This window comes from Plectropomus leopardus, chromosome 17 (genome assembly GCF_026936395.1).
Source record: "Plectropomus leopardus strain MGB_pleo_1.0 chromosome 17, ASM2693639v1, whole genome shotgun sequence".
NCBI lineage: Eukaryota > Metazoa > Chordata > Actinopteri > Perciformes > Serranidae > Plectropomus > Plectropomus leopardus.
Window position 1 is genome coordinate 25,772,801 of NC_142192.1, and position 13,824 is coordinate 25,786,624.

General features: G+C 39.5%; 3 protein-coding genes across 3 annotated transcripts; 1 reads left to right on the forward strand and 2 right to left on the reverse strand.

Annotated features, from left to right (window-relative positions):
* Positions 1-852: 852 nt before the first annotated feature.
* On the reverse strand, positions 853-6,768 carry cdca8 (cell division cycle associated 8). The gene is made up of 11 exons (XM_042506808.2): positions 6,634-6,768; positions 6,236-6,328; positions 4,594-4,722; positions 4,404-4,444; positions 4,216-4,291; positions 3,957-4,015; positions 3,763-3,845; positions 3,565-3,663; positions 2,187-2,316; positions 1,799-1,885; positions 853-1,565 (listed from the first exon to the last, which is right to left on the reverse strand). Exons 2-11 carry the CDS (start codon positions 6,324-6,326, stop codon positions 1,530-1,532), a joined length of 831 nt encoding a protein of 276 aa, XP_042362742.1. The 5' UTR covers positions 6,327-6,328; positions 6,634-6,768; the 3' UTR covers positions 853-1,529.
* A 64-nt stretch (positions 6,769-6,832) lies between these two features.
* On the forward strand, positions 6,833-9,394 carry airim (AFG2 interacting ribosome maturation factor). Its single transcript, XM_042506878.2, has 4 exons — positions 6,833-7,285; positions 8,090-8,269; positions 8,352-8,470; positions 8,979-9,394. Exons 1-4 carry the CDS (start codon positions 7,017-7,019, stop codon positions 9,017-9,019), a joined length of 609 nt encoding a protein of 202 aa, XP_042362812.2. The 5' UTR covers positions 6,833-7,016; the 3' UTR covers positions 9,020-9,394.
* Positions 9,395-9,530: 136 nt separating this feature from the next.
* cldn35 (claudin 35) lies at positions 9,531-12,599 on the reverse strand. The gene has a single exon (XM_088090770.1). It carries the CDS (start codon positions 11,299-11,301, stop codon positions 10,612-10,614), a length of 690 nt encoding a protein of 229 aa, XP_087946896.1. The 5' UTR covers positions 11,302-12,599; the 3' UTR covers positions 9,531-10,611.
* Positions 12,600-13,824: the final 1,225 nt, after the last annotated feature.

A 13,824-nucleotide genomic window follows, 5' to 3' on the forward strand; every position in this document is an offset into this window, starting at 1 on the left:
TCAAATCTGTGCAAAATTCCTGTTTACTATGCAAGCTTTCCACCTTAAAAAAGGTCTCTGACCCAAAGATCGCAAAGTAAGGCATGATTTTTGCACAGATTTGAATGTGCAGATATGTTTTTTTCATAGCATCATTTCTGAAACAACTTCAAAAACATAAAAAGAACATAAAACAAAAACTAATACATTAAATTGTAGGAGGGAGATTCAAACCAAGAAATAATACACCTCATTTGTTTTTATTAGATACAAATTCTACTATAGTTTGAGGTCTGTATAGCTTTCTTGTTTGTTTTTAAATAGATTTGTGCATTCAGATTCAATGCTTTTTAGGATCTTTTCAAAAATGATTTAACCAAAATTAAGACGGACTTTTGGAGAAATCGTCTTTATTCAAGCATTACAGGTCAACGTAACGTTAAGTATGCAGGAATATAGTTGTTGGTGTGGTAAATAAATAGGGAGGATTTGTGGAGGGGTGATGGTTCACCTTTGAAAGGAGACAATCAGAGTTTGAGCCATGGACATGGAGCTGCTTCACAAGCGAGTAGGTTTACGTTATTTGTTTGTTTGTATATGTGTCTATGTATTGTTTGCTGTTTTCATCAAGGATCACTTTGGACATTGTATTAATGCTTTTTCATGCTATCCTCTGGGAGATTTCCGTCATGATGCTTCTTGAGTCCTTATGCTTTTGAATTTCAAATAAAAATAAAATAAAATAGGCCTAGTATTAAATAAATTTAATTTAAGACATAAGACTTTTTAAATACCTGTAGACACCCTGCCCAATTACTAATCCACTCTTTCCATCCAGCACACTGCAATCCCAAATGAACCATCACACAGATGTAAAGCTGTGGTGAAAATCGTTTATCAGTTTGGCAGACAGAGTGATCTATGTACACAGAGGACTATTGATTCACACAAAAAAGTAAGATTAGAGTGTACTTACAGATCAAAGAATGAACAGTAAATCATATTTGCAGAGTGCAGCTCTGTCAATTAACTGTCTGAGAGGGCATGCACGACAGCTAATACCCAAACTTTACAAGTCTGACTGGACAACAGGAGTGAAAGACCACAAAAAAACCTAAATGAGACAAACAGGCAGAATTCCAGCAAAGATTACGCCTAAAGCTACAAAAGCAGGAGGTGACACCCAATAAAAATGAAAAGGTTAATTAGGTCGGGCTGTTAACTCGACTCTTACAAAAGTAAATTAATGAAACAGTAGTATATGGTAAAATACATTTCAACAACATTTATACATTTGACAGTTTTCATTAACTGGATAAATTCCAGTAAATGTGTTGATTTTTTCTTTAAATCAACACATTTACTGGAATTTATCCAGTAAAACAGAGCACTGACAAAACATGGTTTTTATAAAACCTGTGTATGTTACATCTTTTAAAATCTCCCCTATCAGTAAAAAAAAAACAGAACCAGCCAGAGAGGAGGTGAAGCTTTGAAATAAGGATAAAATTTCTTAAAAGTAATGTACAAGTCAGCAGCAGACGGTCGGGTCACTCTGATGTTCCACACAGGGTTGTGAGCCGATTCTGTCAACAAGAAAAAACAAGCAAAAAACAATGAGAATAAAAGCACATACAAATATTTCACATCTGATAAACTGAATAGGCTGAGTCATGGTTATATAGCCGCCTGTTGGCGTGGCTTAAGTTATGTTTTTGTGTTTTCATTTTGATTTGCATGATATGTTTTTAACAGGGTGTGTTAGGCCTGAATCTAGGAAAACAGGTCCATAGTGACACTACAGGGGTGATAAATATACCTGCAGCAGCCGAATGCTCTTCAGAGCAGTTTCGTCCAGTAGAGACAGATCCACTGAGTCCATCTGACTGGCCAACAGCTGAATGCTCTGGATAAAAACATTTCAAAACATTTAGTTAGCAAATTACAGCGCATTTTGCACAATTCATATAATACATAAAACAGTGGTCTAACCAAAAATAAATACAGGAATAACACAGAGATAAATTACTTGAAGTTCCTCAGTATTGTCATATCATAGAGTAGAGTCAAGTTTTGCAGCGTGGATATAAAATTATATTAACAGTTCTATTCATTTCCAAGAATCTGAATATAAAGTGATTTCTATTCCAATAGAAAAATCTTAAATTAAACATTGTTCAGGAGGTTCCAGGAGTGCGCACACTCACCTCTCCGTTGCCGACCGGGACGTTGATGACAATGTCCTCATTTCCTGCTGCAATGGGCGAGCCGTTGACTGAAATGCTGTAAACCCTCTCTTTGTGGCGGGGAATCCTCACGGCGGGGGTCTTAGGCAGCCTGAGGAAATAAAGACTGAAAGGTGAGTATGATGAACCCCTCACTGTGTGTAATGTCAGTGATTTAAAGGAAGATCTGAGTGAGTAAAAACTGCACTTGATGCATCATTATAGCAGCATTTCAAATTAGTGAGACAGCCATGAAAACAAGTCTCCAGTGCTTTCATAATGAATAAAACATAAAAGATGCTAAACTCGCTTACAGATCAGATCTATAAGAACAAAAGAATGAGTGCTTTAAAGATCAGCCTGAGATCTGATGCAATAATCTGGGCATTTATTTGTCTGTTGTGTTTTCATAAAAATATGTACAACAGCACAGAGCATTACCTGTACAGGAATCTCTGCCTCGATATTAAATGCTGAATATAGCACATAAAGGCAGACGCAGATGCAAGTAGTAAATCACTGCATAAAACACACACTCGCTTACATTTCAACAGTTTACCACGTTGCTTCAAGGTTTTCATTTACTTCATTTTGGAGAAGTTAAAGGAACGGCTCCACGCTCTTTTCCGTGTCTTTTAAATTGAAACTGTTAAAACTGACATTTTTCCCCCAAATATTTATTGCAATTTAACATAATTCTTGTTGGTTCCACGACCCTCATCTGCCTGAAGTCAATGCCAGAGTTATTTGGTGAATTTTAATTTTTTTTTCAATGGAGATGTTAGAGATATATACGACCAATTATTTTGAGATTTTAAAATGCAACAAAAAGGGGGATTCATAGAAACCTACTTTCCACGTCCACACCATATTTAAGACTTGTGAAAGACTGAACCAACTGATTTTTTTTAGAATTTTTTGGGGCTTTTGCCTTTATTAGTGATAGAAAAGCTTAAGTGTGAAAGGGAGAGAGAGGAGGATGACATGCAGTAAAGGGAATCAAACCCGCAGCGGCGAGGACAACGCCTCTGTACATGGAGCACCCGCTCTACCAACCGAGCTACTGGTCGCCTCTGAACTAACGTTTCAGACGTTATTTTTAGGTTAATGAAATTAAGGATCTGCGGGAACCCTGTTTATGGTTCTAATACATCAGGAACACAAATAATGGAGCCAACCCGTACCCCTAACAACCAGACAACCCTTCTCCAAAACTTTATTGATGCATATTACAAAACAATATGTGCTGCATCAGTTTATAACGAAGGAGACATCTTTTTTTGCAGAAACAGGGAGAATAGTGGTTTGACTTTAACCAAAAAACGGATGCAGTGCAGCTATAATCATAATGTCTGTTTACCTTGGGTCAAAGCGCGGGGTGATGAGGGGAGTCGGGCCCATCATCAGTGAAGAGTCCAGCATACTCCTGGCAGGAGTGACCAGAGGCTTCCTGGTCGATCTGAATCCAGATAGAGACAGGATAGTATGACGTTCGGAGTCTACTGAACGTGAGGGGTAGGAAAAAGGAAGACAGAAAGAAAGACATAAAAGGTCTTACCGTCTGATGGTGCTGTTCTGCTTGCTGACTGCCAGAGCCTTCGCTCTTTTCGATGTAGTTGGCGGTTTCCTTGTTGCTTTCCCCTGAATTAAGAACAAGCAGTTAAACATCATAAAGTGTATTCAATGATGCTCTCAAACACTCTGCCGTGTTTTCTTCCTCTCATGCGCGCTCGAATGAAAATCAGCCGTTACCTTTCTTGGAGTGTTTTCATCCTCTGGACTGGATTTGGCTCCACCTTTTTTCTTTGATGCTGTGGGAGACAAAATAAATGAGATGAAATCCATTTAAAAAAAATGATTAATTACATTTTTAAGCTTAAATTCTTGATGGGATGGAAAGAATTTAATCAGTCTGTCCCGTCCAAAGTAGCATCAGTAATAGTGCGCAGTTGATGGACTTTTTAATTTATAAAGACCTAAAAAGAAAACACAAAAAGTAGTTTTAACATACTTTTCTTGACTGATTTCAGAAGGACTGTGTGGTCCTCGGCCACAACGCTCTCAACAATAGCAGCTTCCTCTTGTCTCTGTCAACAGACACACGTCAAACAATAAATGAATGTTTAACACAGGACGGGCTGAAACCCGTGACACACTGAGAATCATGATATGAGATAATGAGGAATATAATCAACTCACCTTTATATTATCCACTTCTGGTGACTTTGGTTTCTCAGACTCTGCAGAAAGAGAGGGGTAAAGGCTCATTAAAATATACCCAGGACCTGCAGTTATGTCTCTATAAGGCCAGGGCAGAATGCTAAATAAATACATAAATAAAATCTGGGCCATGATTGCAATATTTGTGAGGAAGTTTGTGTCAACTCACTTAAATGTTCCAGCCAGACCATTTGTCTGACGGCCTTGGGGAGCTTAATTACTGCCATGTTGTAGCTGTTGTCAACATCTTTCAGCAGCTGGTTGATCTTCTCTTTCAGTTGTCCAACTCTGGTCTTCACTGTGAAAACAAAACATATGTTTTAGTTTAAGCTACTCAGTGGCTCATAAAGCAGTTCAAACTGGCTCACTGATAAAACAATAATATAACAGCCTGATCAATACTGCTGGTCAATTTAGCTTATTACAGACATCGGTCACAACATATATGTTGATGTTGGTTGCAATGATATCAGATTTTCTTGGTGCAATAACCGTCTCACAAATTATCTAGGTTTCACAGTATACTGTATAATACAATTTCTATAATAATGATCAGTGACGATGATCCTTCAAGGAATGAAAAACTATGTTTTTTTTTTTGTTTAACAAATGTTTTACATTAACTGAAACTATTTTTGAAAATTAAACTATGAGTAAAAAGTCTGACAGGTTGTCAAGAAAGAAAAACGATGTGCATGTGCAAGAGAGATTCGCCGACAGGTTACATATTACATATTGGTCAGCAACCCTAACTGACAAGTAAATTTAAAGAAACTGATGTGGAGAAAGGTCAAATCAAACACTATTGCAATTACAATTTGTCGAACCAGAGGGTACTGCTGTGTTTATTTTTCAGATGTACAATGTCAGACAATGTCAAAATCTTTAATAACCAAATTCAGGGGATCCTTTAAAAAAATCTCATAAAAAGTGCCCGGTACATGTTTCTAGGTCTTTAGGACATTTCTAGGATTTTAGGACATTTTTCAGATTTCAGGACATTCTCAGGTTTTTAGGATGTTTATAGGATTTTAGGACATAAGGCTTAGCTAGAATCTCTGTCAAGGGTTGCAGGGATCCTCCACTGACACTTTTTGATCAACAAGCTCTATTTTGATGCTGTTTTTGCACTCTGGCACATTATATATACTAAGAGTACAAAAAATCCCAGTGTGAATAACTTTTTTTTATTGTGAATTAGAAAATGGTTGGGGGGCCACCTCAATTTGCAACCAACGTTGTAGTATCCTTCTGTTGCAGCATCCTTTCTGCTTGTATTTTTAATGGTCAAGGACACTTACACTAATATTAGTATTAGTAATATTAGTTTTAACTAAGACCTTTTCCCTGTCACAGTGCATTATTTTTTCCATATGTTTTTCAGGGGCCTTATTTGGCCCCCGGGTAAGTTGAGTAATCACTGCCTCAAAGTATGAACCTTTGCACATCCCAGTGATAGTATTTTGCAAATTACAGTGAAAAACTACTTTAAAACCTGCATGTTATCCACATTGAAAACAGATATAGTAGTATTTTTTCTCCTTTTTAAATTGTATTTGGATTCTTTATTTGTGTCATGAACCAAAACACCAAAGCAAAATTCTACACCTTGTAGAAACTTACTTGACAATATAATAATGTCATATCTAAAACCTGTCAAGCTTTGAAAAAAAAAAAAAAAACATTTTAAAAGAGGCTATTTTACATCATTTACAAACTGATACTGAACCCAGCATCATATAGCAAGCTTGTCTGAGATTAGTGGTAAAGTAAATGTCTATATGAGTCAAGAAAAAAACAACATTATTTACCTTCACTGTCGAAATCCTCCAGAAAAGCTTCCAGCTTGGCCGTCTTGGGATTGTTTTTCCGTTGCTTCGTTGTCCTTTTTCTGGGAGCCATATCTGCAGTGAAAGGCGGCGAGAAAAAAGTTAATTTTCTGAAACTTGACAGTGAAGCTACAAAGTATAGCTTTAAGACATAAGTGCAGCCAGCATTTTAAGACGAAACTGCAGGCATGCGACCGGCTGGTAAACGAGCTAACAAACGTTAGCAAAGTGGCAACAGTTAATGCTAACGTCACGTATATCGCTATTTGGTCACAATTTAGCTGACTTTATCAGTTTTTTCTTACGCACAAAAATATAAGAAGACGCTTTGAGTATTTAGTTTGTACCAGTGTGGTTCATTTTTATAAACAATGACTTACTTAATTATGTTTTTTTCGGTCGGACACTCGCCTCTCTTCCTTCTTCACAAAGCCGTTTTCAAATATCTGCGCGAGGAGGGACCAGACGTGAAATCAGCCAATCAGAAAGCGTGATTACATTGCGTCACGAAAAATAGCTCTCAGCCAATCGCAGCAGGAAACGTAATTGTTTACATCAGGAGGGCGGAAATGAAACAAAGCAACATGGTAGAAATGTGATGTTAGCGGCTAACATCGCTACATTTAAAAGGGTTACAGAACTTGTATTAAAAGAGTCACTTGCTCCAAAACGGACTAAAATAATTAAAATACATATATTCGGTTTATCGCACATACGCGGTGTTGATTTTGTGGTTAACTGATGTCTAAAATCCCCACCTGAAATGTCCAAACCTGCACTTTTTTCTCTTCATCAAGCCCTGAGGAAGAGCTTCCAGAGTCTTGAGAACAATCAGAAAGTATGGACGAGTGTGTTGGCGGAGTGCAGCCCTCTGATGGCGTCTCTCGGGAACTTGGCGGAGCAGTTGCGAGCGCTTTCCAATGTCCAAATTTCCAACACACCGCTCAGAGACTTTCCTGACCTCGAGGAGCGTCTCCGTTTCAAGCTGTCACTGGCCATGGACACAGTGCTGGGTAAACTCAATGAGAAGATGTGAGTAACTGGGTAAATCGTGCAACACAAATTAAGACTGTAGAGATCACGCACAGAGAGCTATACACATTTTTTTTTTTTTTTGGCATCTTGCTTATGTGGTTGCTGGATAATCATGAATTATAACAGCAGTAATGCAGGGCCGGCTCAATCTGCTTGAGGGGCCCTGGGCAAATACTGCCCCCCCTTTCCCATTTCACCAAGATTAAAATTCAGCTTATGATGTGCACTCTGTCATGGCATTTTTTAGTGCCGTAAGCAAATAAAACGACAGCGGCATACCCCTCTGAATCAGCATATGCCACTGAAATAAGACTGGACTACCATCTGCAAATTTTAGAAATCTGTGCTGCTGTTCATTTCTCTCACTCTCTTTGACTTTTGTACTTATCTTGTTGACTTATAGTACCATGTCATGTTCCGCTGCAGTGCACATGACTGGCTAGACTATTCATAGCAACTTTATTATATTCTGCCCAGAGAGACACATTTATTTAGGAATATGCCCCATGTGAGCAGCTAAAATAATTAATGGCTTAAAATAAAATGTATTGGGGCACTGGTGGCTCAGTGGATAGAGCAGGTGCCCCATATGTGGAGGCTAAGTCCTCGCTGCAGTGGCCGTGGGTTTGATTCCGGCCTTGGTTCTTTGCTGGATGTCATCCATTCTCTCGCCCTCTTTCATGCTTCACCTGTCCTATGTAATAAAGGCATAAAAATCCCCAAAAAAACCTAAAAGAAAAAAAAAGATTTATTGATACATGGCTGCTTTACTATCTATCCATCCATCTCTGTGTCCCTCAGGTCTTCTCTACAGTCTGTGAGAGACTCCATCAGTAACCAGGTCTCTGCAGTCTTTCAGCTCTACGAGCAGAACAAAGACAGTCTGGATCTGCTCGCTGTGACCGAGCGCTCGGCCGTCGTCCCGTCAGTCTCTGACATGCTGGAGTGGCTGCAGGATGCCGAGCGTCACTATCGACAACAGTATCCTTTCCGTTCATTTATGCATCGGGATGAGTTTGTGTTATGATCCAGGAGTTTTTTTGCCCTCGACTCACGTGTTCAGATTTCTGAGGAGGAAGACTCTGCTGCAGACTCTGAGGGCAGATCATCTCTCCCCTTTAGAATCTGCTCCCAAAAGATGGAAATCCCTCGAGTCTCCCAGCGCAGAAGAGCGTATCACAGGTAAAGTAATAACTTCATTGTAATTCATTGTTACTCAGCTCAAATAATAACTAATCAATCGTATATACGTGATTCTCTTTTGTGCAGCAACATGAAGTATGACAACAATATCCTTTTGTTTAGGATTCTGAAAGAAAATCAGAAGTGCCTCAAATATCTGTTATTGGAATTTGAAATATTATATCAAGACTTTTAACAAATATATTCTTCACATCAAGTATTTTTTTGATATACTTTTTCTGACTTAAAATAACTGCTAAGGGGACTGAGCTCCAGGACCAGCATACTCTATATATACGCTCTTCTTTATTCTTAAAGAACAACAAAACTTTTCTCCGACCCTGGCAAAGCCATTTGACATAATTTGGTCTAATGTCAATTTATGTAACTCGGTTAAGGACTAGCCTGGCCAAATCTGTAATGGCTGTTTTTTCATTAGCTGTCAGTGTTTGTTGTGAGGTTTCCAAAGATTTGTAAGAGAACTAATGAATTTTCTGCCGTCTTTCAGATACACTTTGCAAAGTGTCCTTCTTTATCGAGTGCCAGTGACGAGAGTAAAAGCAACATAACTGGAACTCTGACCAGCGTCTGAATCGGACTGCATTTCTATAAAGTGTCTGGAAGAGAAGAGCACGACTGTTAAAGGAATAATGTGCAAACAATCAACTTTACCTCAGGTGGACACATTTCCTGTGGATCTTATCGAAAGGACTGGATTTTTATTTTGTCTTTTAAATGTCTTTGGGCATGTTCTTACAGGGCTTGAAATACTTTTTTTCAGTGCGTTGATGCATGTAACTTTTAAAATTATATGCACCATTTTTTTTAACTGCACCATTTGGAGTATTTATCCTTCTTTCTCAGCACTTCCAACATAGAAGCTGCCGAATCCACTAAAATAAATTCAAGTCAGCTGCTGTGAAATTTTCTTTTCTCATGACATCAAATAAATAATTAATGTGTTATAATGTAATTATGTAATTTGAGCTGATTTTACCTGTTAATTTAGTCAAAAACTGTAAGGTAAAATAAGGATGGAAAGTGTGTGCACATCCCACACTTTAAAGGGTAATTGAAGATGAATTTACAATATTGACTTTTTCCCCACAAAAAAGAAGCCTGATTGATTACTTAATTAAAGCCATTGTTGTATATGATGGTCAAAATGGCCCAAACCAAATGTGATTTTAAGAAACAATCAGCACACACAAGCAGAGCCAGTTTCAAAACACAGTTAGAGAGTCACGCTTTAACAAACTGGTTTTATTTCACACTCTGGATGCAGGCACACTCTGTCAGAGGCTTTATGTGACAAATGGAGAGGTAACGACATTGTCAGAGAATAACTGCTACAGAAATCACCGCAATCTTCATTCACAACACGAGCCATCATTACAGCCGTCATAACAGTCATCCTCCGTGATTTGACGATGTAGGCAATGGGCTTTCTTCAGGCACTACTAAAAATCACAGTGCAGGAAAAAGTCAAACTTCAAACAAACAAAGGATACATTAACATTACAAAGAGATATACAAAAAATATAGGTTAAATATGTTAATAAATATATATTTTTTAATTTATAGCTTAACCCTTTGAAACTTCAGCAAATTGGCTTGATTTCTTTCAAAAATATGTTAAGGGGGTGATGAGCAAGTTAACAATAAATGCCCCAAGAATCAGCAAGAAATAAGTAAAGTTAGAGGAAAACTACCTGACAATTAAGGGAAAAAATGAAAAGGGGGTGATGAGCAAGTTTACAATGAATGGCCCAAAAATTAGCAAGAAGTTAGTAAAAAGTTAGAAAAAAATGACCTGACATTAAGGGAAAAAAAGTTAATAAATAAAATAATGTTTAGAAAAAGAATATGATCAAGAAAGTGGTAAAAAAAATTCCTTTGTCACCTTATTTTAAATATATAATTAAGAGAATTATGAATATCACTATCTGGTCGAACGTTTTTTCCCATGTTTTTGATAGAAATAAAAACCAATTTTCGGAGGTTTCCAAGGTTTAAATGCTAGTAAAAGGCATCTGAATGCAGCACAAGAAAACTGATGTCGATCCAGGTGTAAAAGGGTTCACAGACTTAAAACTTTAGATGGTAAATTTAGGAAAGGGTCTAACTTCCTGCCTTTCCACCTATACATACTCCTTTAATGGAACACTGTTAGATGTGATTGGTTTTGGAGGATCTGGCGCTGAAGCGGGTGAATTAGCAAAGCTCCGGCCGATGTACCCCCTGCGGTACCTGCCGCTCCGCTCCATGAGGGGGCACGTGCTGCTCAACACGGCTCCACTGATCATGAGAATCACCGCAGACGCCCAGCCGAGATAAATCGCCTGACCCAGCTCTCTTTTGTGCATCAGCGGCACGTTGGGGTTGTAGAAATCCTGGACGACCGTGTTGGCAGTCCAGGAAACGGGAACGAGCACGCACAAGCCAGTCAGAATGAAGAGCACGCCGCCTGAGAGCGCGATGCCAGCCTTGGCCCGGCGGTCGTCTCCTGCGCACGTGGTGCACTTCATGCCGCAGCAGGACACGGTGCAGGAGAGCCAGCCCATGAAGATGGCGAGACACATGAGGGCGCGGGCGGCCTGGATGTCTGGCGGCAGCGCCAGCATGGAGTCGTAGGTCTTACACTGCATGTGTCCGGTGGTTTGGTAGATGCAGTTCATCCAGATGCCCTCCCACTTGATCTCTGAGGTCAAGATGTTGCTGCCGATGAAGGCCGAGACCTTCCACTGAGGCAAGGCGGTGACGGCGATCGCCATGATCCAGCCCGTCACCGCGCAGGTGAAGCTGATCAGCTGCATGCCAGTGTTCACCATGACGACGCTTCTTTAGACCAAAGTTTCAGAGATTGTGTTCCTCTTTGTCTGTAAAAGTCGCCCCCTTGTTTTATTTTGCTATCCTCCTTTGTAGTCTTTAAAGTCCTTTGCTTGACTTGTCCACGTCCTTTCTTTCTTGTCCAAGCTTTTTACGGTCTTTGCCCCAACGCCACTTTATCAGCAGCCATTTTCTTCTCTTTTTCTCTTCCTCTTCAACATCTGCTCACTGCTTATTAACTTTCACGTGTCCTAAACTCTCTGAGAAGTAATCACTCGCCTTCCCTCGACAGTCATCCACCTTTTCAGAGGATCAGACGCACTTTCTCCTTCTATTCATTCCTCAGTTTGACTCGATGCATTATTGAGCAACCGATAGCTGTGCAGCCACCTGTGGCGGTGGCAGGATCGATGGAGCTCTGCAGTCTTTCCAGGCCTTTTGGATGAAATGGATCTTAGCCAGGCTTTTTTTCTCTTTTTTGTGGAAGCGTTTCTTTGCCCTCAGCTCTGGTTCAAATCCAGGAAGCCAATTGTTGAGCTGCAGTGTATTTCAGTTTCACACTCCCCGTACGGTGTAGCCTTACTGAGATGGGTCAGACTGATAAAACCTGATACTTGGATCCAAGGCCACTGATGCTCCGGAGCGTGTATCCTGTCACGGCAAGGTTGAGGAGGGTGATGCTTGATTGCACAGAAAATAAATCGGCGTTGCTTTTTACCTCTTGGTCGACAGAAATCCAAGGTTTAGTCCTCACGGGATAAATGAAACGAACATCCTGTTGAGATGAACAATCAGCTGTTTATGTTTCAGTCAAAAGAGGTTAGTCCGGCCACTTGTTGGAGCAGGTTTCTTTCCCCAAGAATCCACAGAAAACTTTGCAAGGAGACTCGCTTTTAAATTCGTCCTTGAATCACAAAAAAGCACAGGTTTCTAGCAGCCGGCAGACCTCGTCATCAGAAGCTGCTGAAGTGTCTCTTTGTTGACAATAAATGGCGTTGGGCTCCACTTCAGCTTCTGCTCGCCTTCACCCTGCCCCCAACTGCTTCCTTTAGTAGCAACATAGCCCAGATAGGTCAATCTGCTTCCAAACGAGGGTATAAATAACAAATCAGGGCCGTATAGTGAGACTTCTGGGTAGCATCTGTTCACTCCCTCCCATCATCAGCACTGCTGTTGACGGTCAAACCTGCGAGAACAACACTGAACCCCGAGAAGAGAAAAAAACACCCAGCGATGCAGGGAGGGAGGGAGAGGGCAAAAGAGGGTGAGACAACAAAAGGAGAGAGGGATGGATGGCCGAGGACGGAGCGCTGTCCATAGGTGGATCAGTTAACACAAAGACAACATTTTGAGGGGGGGGATTACACACGTTGTGTTGCTTCGTACTGCACAAACTCGCGTGTTTTAAAGGAGCTTTCACTTGTGCTTTTTGTCTGCAGTGAAAGGGAGAAACGGCTGCACAAAAGGGGGTATTTAGGTTTTTTTTCTCTCCAACATCTGTTTGAAATGCTGAAAAGCCACAGGAGAAACAGACAGGTCACAGGTTAAAAAAAGTCATTGTATGAGTCTGTTATCTGGACAAAGGATATTACAAAAACCTGAATTCTGACACTTTTAATCTTTTTTTGTGTGTCATTTCTATTAAATATTGTGGCTGAAACATTAACACACAGGTAAACCAGGTGGTTTATTACAGTTGCTATCAATAAATTGCTTTAGTTTGGCTTTTAATTGAACTTTACCTATTTATTTATTTACCATTTATTTATACATTTAATCTGTTTTGCTGTTTACTAGATGGTATATTATAATTTTTTAACATTTTTATCTATTATTATTTGTTCGGTTAACCTTTCATTTACATTTTAACATGCTATTGAGAGTATTATATTTATTTATTTTACTTAATATTAATATTATACTTATTTTTATCTTGTTTTTTCGTTGCATTGTATAGAGCACTTTCTGTTACAATGCTTATATGAAAGTGCTACACAAAAAACGTCTGATTGAGTGATTGATCGATAATCAGCCAGAGGAGGAAAAAATAGTCGCTGTCTGTGACAGAAGGATGTGACAGCACCTCTTTGTCCTAATATTCACACATTTCCCGTCTACCCAAGACCGCTCTCGCTCCATCTGCATTACACTGAACCTTGCTGTGCTGATGAATTAAATATCATGGCATCAAGATCTGTGGTTCAGGTTTCCTTTCTTCTGTAGCCTCCACTCTCCTTGGTAACGGTGACCATGACAACCAGCCGGGACACAGGAAACGGGAGAGTAGAGGGGATGATACACAAAGGGAAGGAGGTGACACATACCAATGATGGCTGAATGAGTGAACAGACAGATGTAGGTGTGTTTCTGTAGCAGTGAAATTACACATTATGCAGCTAATAGTCGTTATAATAAAGAGAAATATCACCGCACAGCACATAAATGAGGTTTGTTCCCGTTTAACAACATTTTACACTGAAAAACACTGAAATTATTTAAAATTCCTTTGTTCCACAGAGGTCATA

What these genes read in the sequence shown, in the direction of transcription:
- cdca8 (XM_042506808.2), bottom strand. Translation starts at nt 6,326, where the DNA reads ATGGCTCCCAGAAAAAGGACAACGAAGCAACGGAAAAACAATCCCAAG. An exon ending in CAGAACAGCACCATCAGACG is followed by an intron (nt 3,664 to 3,762) that starts GTAAGACCTTTT and finishes ATCTGGATTCAG; the next exon opens with ATCGACCAGGAAGCCTCTGG. An exon ending in ACCCCGCGCTTTGACCCAAG is followed by an intron (nt 2,317 to 3,564) that starts GTAAACAGACAT and finishes TTATTTCCTCAG; the next exon opens with GCTGCCTAAGACCCCCGCCG.
- airim (XM_042506878.2), top strand. Translation starts at nt 7,017, where the DNA reads ATGTCCAAACCTGCACTTTTTTCTCTTCATCAAGCCCTGAGGAAGAGC. An exon ending in GGTAAACTCAATGAGAAGAT is followed by an intron (nt 7,286 to 8,089) that starts GTGAGTAACTGG and finishes TGTGTCCCTCAG; the next exon opens with GTCTTCTCTACAGTCTGTGA. An exon ending in CGCAGAAGAGCGTATCACAG is followed by an intron (nt 8,471 to 8,978) that starts GTAAAGTAATAA and finishes GCCGTCTTTCAG; the next exon opens with ATACACTTTGCAAAGTGTCC.
- cldn35 (XM_088090770.1), bottom strand. Translation starts at nt 11,301, where the DNA reads ATGGTGAACACTGGCATGCAGCTGATCAGCTTCACCTGCGCGGTGACG.